Raw genomic sequence first — 6452 nt, 5'->3', positions numbered from 1 at the left:
CTTTACTTTACCTAACTATTAAGGAGCAATCCGTTTTTGGGAGCGGCCGTTTCAATGCACTCTACGTTTTATTTTTCTTTTCTTTTTTTCTTTTTTTGTTTTGTTTTTCCCTTCTTCTTTTTCCTCCCTCATCTTTTTTAATGCATCTTTTAACTTTTGATTTTGATATATTTTCAAATATTTCTTATTTAAATATTTTTTTACGGTTATCTAAAGTATTATTTTTTCTTAATTACCCTGCTAAATTAACTTAATCTTAAATGGGTCCATACATAAACATCTATTGTCTGTGAAAAATATTTCCCACAAGTTTTTTTTTCTTTTTTTTTTGTCTTTTTCTTGAAATCTTTTTCCTTAAATTTGTCTTTCTTGGCTTTCTTATTTCTTTTTCTTTTACTTTTTTCTTCTTTTTTTTGACAATTTATATAATTATTATTTTAAATGAATCTCGTGCGCGTATTTTTTACTAGTATATATATATATATTTCTAAATAAAAATAAGAATAACAACCATGCCACTTTATTTAGATTCAAGTATCCCTGTCGCAATTAAATAAGAATAAAAATAAGACCTTTGATTATAGCAATCCAAGTTATCCCCAGGGCTCACTCCCAGCAAGTGACAGTATCTCAGATAGAAGCCAATTCTATCTTCCTGCAGCTTACCATCAGGACCTGTATTGCCGCATTCTCGACCTCCATTGATGATGTTGGTGAGTAAACCGTAGCCAGGAAGTCGGTTGGCATCTTTGTCAGCTTGACTTGGCGTCCATTGGCCCGTGATAACATCGTGGCATGAGGGTTTGGGGGCCTGTACAGTCACCCAAAACCATAAGGCCGTCTCGAATGATAGTACGACATTTGTGGCAACCAGATCGGGATTGTGAAGTAGGTCAAATCCAAGTGCGGCTCCTGCTACCCCGTAATTGTAATTGCTGATATGTTTCAAAAACTAATTGTTTAACAAACAATTATGAGAGAAAATAACTGATATTTCTCCAAAAGTAATTAACTAATTACGAACAACCGTAACTTAATTAATACTTAATTCAATTTCTAGATTACTACTTACTAACTAATTTGGATGGGTCCTCGGCCGTAATAATCTTGACCAGGAACACAAGGCCATTCAGTGCTAGGAACACAATAGCCAGCTGGGGTGCCTTCTTCCCTAACAAAGCAATATCCCCAGGTGTATGGACCATCCGGTGGATTCACCCATCCTGTTCCAGCTCCTACACAATAATACATATATACGTTATACCTACGTTTTAACGTACATAAATTTCTTAAGAGAGAGAGAGTAATTAGTACCTGTGGTTTCATGAGAAGTTTGGCCGAAGAAAGCCGCGATCTCTCTCTTACGATCTTCAAGAGTGCCGGTAGCACCAAACTCAGGGAAACGTCTAGCGGCGGTAATGAAACCCTCGTAAGTGTAGAAGCCTATAGCACAATTCTGATTATCGTTTCGATGGAGAAACATTTCTTCGAAGAGCTCCTTAGAAACGATATTGCTGACGTCGTCGGGAGAAACGGGAGGCGGCGGGGTATAAGGAGGAGGCGGTGGCGGCGGAGGAGAAGGAGCGGGGCATTGGCATTGACAGTTTCCGGTGGCACAGTAGGCGTCTGTTTTGCCGCAGTATCCGTGGCTGCTGCAACAATACCCCTCCGGACAGTTACAATTGGGATATTGTGTTCCACATTGTTGAGCCCCGGATGTTCCTACCAACAAGCCAAGGGCCAAGATTATTATAAGACTAGCACTGCGGAAGTTGATCATCATCTTGATTACTTTTTTTCTTTTCTCTTGCAAGTAGTAGTAAGGTGGTTCATGCATGAGATTGCATCAGTGTCTATATATAGAGTTTTTGAACCCCAACTACGTACCTCCAAACCACGTTTTTTTTTTTCCTTTTTTTTTTTCTTTCGATTAGTACTGAGTGTAATATTATCTCCGAAACATGTTCATTTATTTAAAAATATATTCTCTATCCTTCTTTGAACCCTACGTGCCTACTTACAAACCGCACGTTTTTCTAATTTCTTTCTCTCTTTTTTTTTTTTCCGATTTGTACTTGTAGTAATACAGTAAAACCTCTAGAGATTAATATACTTTTAACCATGAAAATTTAATAACTAATCGAGATAAATAAATACTCTTGGGATCAATTGGGTCCGGCCAAAAATATTATTTAATCGAGGTTATTTTTTTTATCTGAGTATTAATTTATCAAGGTTTTACTGTATTACTTCAGCTCAAACATGTTCGTTCATCTGAAAATGTTCTATCATTCTGGGGGTTTTTTTTTTTTTCTTTTTCTTTTTATATGGCGTGAGTTTATAGTTCAGGTATGTGACCTCCAGAGTGATTAACCTATGTTTCCTTTTTTTTTTTTTTAATTATATTGAGTTTAGGAATTCTGCCTTCTATGGAAAAATATCTTCCTAGTTCGTATAAACCTATGTTTCCTATAATCTGGTAACAAAGTTGAACTGCTATCTTATCCTTAATTTTAATTTACTGTCGAATTTTTCGATAACAACATCCTTCTTTGAAGAAATGCTTCCCCTTATCGTAGTACGTAGAGAGCGTTTTTAATTGAAAAAATCTTAACCATTAATACTTCGTTTTTTTTTTCTTTTTTTTAAGGTTGCATTTGGCTTGTTTCTTCTTCCTTATATGAGTGTTTGATAACTATTTTTACTAATCGTTTTATACCAATAATATTTATATGTATACTCCACATCCTACTTAATTCTTTTTCCCAGAACAGAAAGAGATTTTTTTTCTTTTTTAATGTAAACAAAGAGAATAACAAAAACCGGTATATTAATAGACAAAACTAGTACTAAAAAGAAAGTTTATCATATATCCCAAACATACCCTATTTACTCATTACAAACAGAAAAGGGCCAGAACATAATAGACAACACAGAAAAAGAAAAGCATGTGATCAACGTGTTCGTGGTAGATAGCCATTATTGGAGACAAATACATGCATTTATTAGAGGACTGAAACGAATTGTGACATTTCATCAAGAGTGATATAATTCACGATCCAAAACATACTATCCGATAAGAAAGAAATTTGAATATCATGTCTTAATTTATTTTCCCTTCTAGTTTGACCCCAACGGTGTAGTTTCGCCTTAAGCTTGTGGTATTAGCTCTCCGCTTGTTCATATTTAATTTCTTGTAGGATCTTTATTTTTCATGCAGATGTCTGTTAATTTGACTTTTGATGTATTCTCAATCCTTCGTTAAATTTTTATCTTTTGTTCTTATTAATAATATTATATAGAGGGAGAAGCTTAAGGATGTAGATGTCTAGTTGGGATAGTCCTTGATTTATATATATATGTGTGTGTGTGTGTGTGTGTGTGTGCGTGTGTGTGTGTGTGTGTATGTATGTATGCATAAATTTTTACTAAAACAACAACCAGACTAAAAAGAAATTGATTCGTGGATGCATTTGTTTATTTTATATATATATATATATATGTATATATATTATATTCAAGAAAAAGGATCAATGAGTTCTGACGTTCTCTATCCACACAATATTTTACTAAAACAACAACCAGACTAAAAAGAAATCTAACCTATATTTTCATCGACTAGCATCTAGAAAGAGTCAAAAATCACACTAGCCTAAACCATATTCGATAGATTGATAAGAGGTATATAATTTCAGTCTCACTGCGAACATTAATAAAAATCAATCCTACACTGCGTTATTAAAGAACCCTTAGTAGGTCGTATATAATGTCAATCCTACGCTGCGTTATAGGTATATAATGTAATTTATAGAAGCTGTTTGTCGTTGTTCTGATCTTTTACTTGAAACAATGTCATTTCTATCTAATCAAAACGCCCCATGTTTCGTCTAACATATTTATTAAACTAAAAATAAATTAATGAAGAGTAAAAGATAAAAATCTAAATCTATACTCTTTTATTTGTTTCCTTTTTCCACACAAGAAATTGAGGAAAACAATGTTGAAATCAACCCCGGCCCAGCCTAAGCTAAATTAATTTCGCCCAATATTTTTTAATAGAATAATTCCTCTCACACATATGGTATATGCTTCTAGGATCCTAGTCTACATAGAGTGACATATTTTTTACTGTGCCCATTATTTTTTTTAGTGTTTTTTCTTCACGTGGTTTTTTGTTTCTTATCGTTAGTGGGCCTCACAAGCTCTAAACAGATGATGAAAAACAATGGTGGACCAAAAAAGTTAGTTTGTCAAAAAATACTTTTTGGTGAGCTAGACCTGGTCCCCGAAAAACGTACAAATCATCGACGATCTATGTGGTTAGCAGTACCTTTAGTGTCCTATAACATCATTCAAATAACTCATTTTAACAACGTGGTCACTATATATATATATATATATATATATTTAGTTATGTTCCATCTACATCACCATTATATATATGCACGGATGCTTCATACTCCTCAACCACGCATTTTTGTGTTTTTTGTTTTTTTATTCACTGATGCCAACTTCTTTATTCTTTCTAAAAGCCAAAAAGAATTCAGAATTAATCTGTGAACAAACCATAGTACATCAGCAAGTTGTATTGCATCATTTACAAGAGCAGAGGATACGTATGACATAACTAGTTTTGTTTTTTGTTTTGTTTTATTTTTATTTTTATTTTTTTTATTTTTATTTTTGTTTTTTTTGTTTTTTTGTTTTGCCTTTTCCATCCGAGAAAGGAGAGGAAAAATTTCCATAAAAAAGGTTTAACACATCCCAAAGATTTAATACCAAGGACAAGCTCCCACTCAATATGTTGACTGTAAAGAACTAAAGTACTTAACTACGTACAATAAAATAGTAAACTAGTTCATATAGGACAAAAAAAAAAAGGTGGGAAATTTTTGGCGGAATAATAAGGCGTGGTGGATGAATGATGGACGGAGGATGGATGTCGGAGAACGCATGAAACGCCCAGCCCGGTGACAACGCCTCAGCAAAATAAAGCGCTGATCAGGAGCTATACCAGAGTTTTCTCAGCAATCAATCAAAGAGTAATTATATCTATAACCTAAGAAAACGAAATCAAAATTCATAAAAAAGACAACTAAGAAATCCATCAAGCATAGAAATTAATGAAAAACCATCTTCCAAATCGTACTAAAACTGATTTAGAATAACTCCAACCGGTAAAACCTTATAACAATATTAGTCTTCAAAATAAGTAGAAAGAAGTTAAACTATATATATCAAATTACAATATCAAACACAACAATTAATATTTACCCTTTATCCATTTTTTCTTTGTTATCTCATAACTCTAATCAAGCAAATTTCATAATAATTTTACTAATCGTTTTATACCAATAATATTTATATACTCTATCCTACTTAATTTTTCTCCCTGAAAAGAAAGAGTTTTTTTTTTTTTTTTAAATGTAAATAAAGAGAAAACAAAAACCGGTAAAATAGACAAAACTAATACTACAAAGAAACTTTAGCATGTATCCAAAAGTTGTACTACAGGGAAGAAAAATGCATGCGATCAACGTGTTCAAACTAGATAGCGAAAGGAGATGAATATATTTGTTAGAATAAATAATAAGAGACTGACATGGATTGTGACATGTTGGATCCGATATGAAAGAATTTCAAATATGTTTTAATCTATTTTCCCTTCTGAGTTTTACTATTAAGATTTTAAACTCTTATATACACAAAAAAATTTCAACCTTACTAAACCTATTTTGGAAGCTAATTTTCAATTGTGTAGTTTTGAATTAACCTTATACGGTATTAATTTTTCGCTTGTTCTTATTTAAATTTCCCGTAGGATCTTTATTAATATGGTGTCAATTGTGTATTTTTTTTTTTAATGTAAACAAAGAGAATAACAAAAACCGGTATATTAATAGACAAAACTAGTACTAAAAAGAAAGTTTATTATATATTCGAAACATACCCTATTTACTCATTACAAACAGAAAAGGGCCAGAACAAAATAGGCAACACAGAAAAAGAAAAGCATGTGATCAACGTGTTTGTGGTAGATAGCCATTATTGGAGACAAATACATGCATTTATTAGAGGACTGAAACGAATTGTGACATTTCATCAAGAGTGATATAATTCACGATCGAACACATACTATCCGATAAGAAAGAAATTTGAATATCATGTCTTAATTTATTTTCCCTTCTAGTTTGACCCCAACGGTGTAGTTTCGCCTTAAGCTTGTGGTATTAGTTCTCCGCTTGTTCTTATTTAATTTCTTGTAGGATCTTTATTTTTCATGCGGATGTCTGTTAATTTGACTTTTGATGTATTCTCAATCCTTCGTTAAATTTTTATCTTTTGTTCTTATTAATAATATTATATAGAGGGAGAAGCTTAAGGATGTAGATGTCTAGTTGGGACAGTCCTTGATTTATATATATATATGTGTGTGTGTGTGTGTGTGTGTG

The 6452-nt window shown here is 32.5% G+C and overlaps 1 protein-coding gene across 1 annotated transcript; it reads right to left on the bottom strand.

Moving 5' to 3' along the window:
* Positions 1-498: 498 nt before the first annotated feature.
* On the bottom strand, positions 499-1852 carry LOC21411795 (basic endochitinase). Its single transcript, XM_024177024.1, has 3 exons — positions 1315-1852; positions 1073-1235; positions 499-935 (listed from the first exon to the last, which is right to left on the bottom strand). The coding sequence occupies exons 1-3, from the start codon at positions 1835-1837 to the stop codon at positions 521-523; spliced, it is 1101 nt and encodes a 366-aa protein (XP_024032792.1). The 5' UTR covers positions 1838-1852; the 3' UTR covers positions 499-520.
* Between the last annotated feature and the right edge of the window lie 4600 nt (positions 1853-6452).

The sequence above is a fragment of the Morus notabilis genome, unplaced genomic scaffold, assembly GCF_000414095.1.
Source record: "Morus notabilis unplaced genomic scaffold, ASM41409v2 Scaffold384, whole genome shotgun sequence".
Classification (NCBI taxonomy): Eukaryota; Viridiplantae; Streptophyta; class Magnoliopsida; order Rosales; family Moraceae; genus Morus; species Morus notabilis.
The sequence above is the reverse complement of the archived record's forward strand: the minus strand, read 5'-3'. Positions and strand labels throughout refer to the sequence as shown.

Excerpts from the sequence above, each read along its gene's own strand:
- LOC21411795 (XM_024177024.1), bottom strand. The coding sequence starts at position 1,837 with ATGCATGAACCACCTTACTACTACTTGCAAGAGAAAAGAAAAAAAGTA. Across the intron at positions 1,236-1,314 it reads AACTTCTCATGAAACCACAG|GAGCTGGAACAGGATGGGTG; the intron begins GTACTAATTACT and ends ATTATTGTGTAG. Across the intron at positions 936-1,072 it reads GGACCCATCCAAATTAGTTA|CAATTACAATTACGGGGTAG; the intron begins GTAAGTAGTAAT and ends GAAACATATCAG.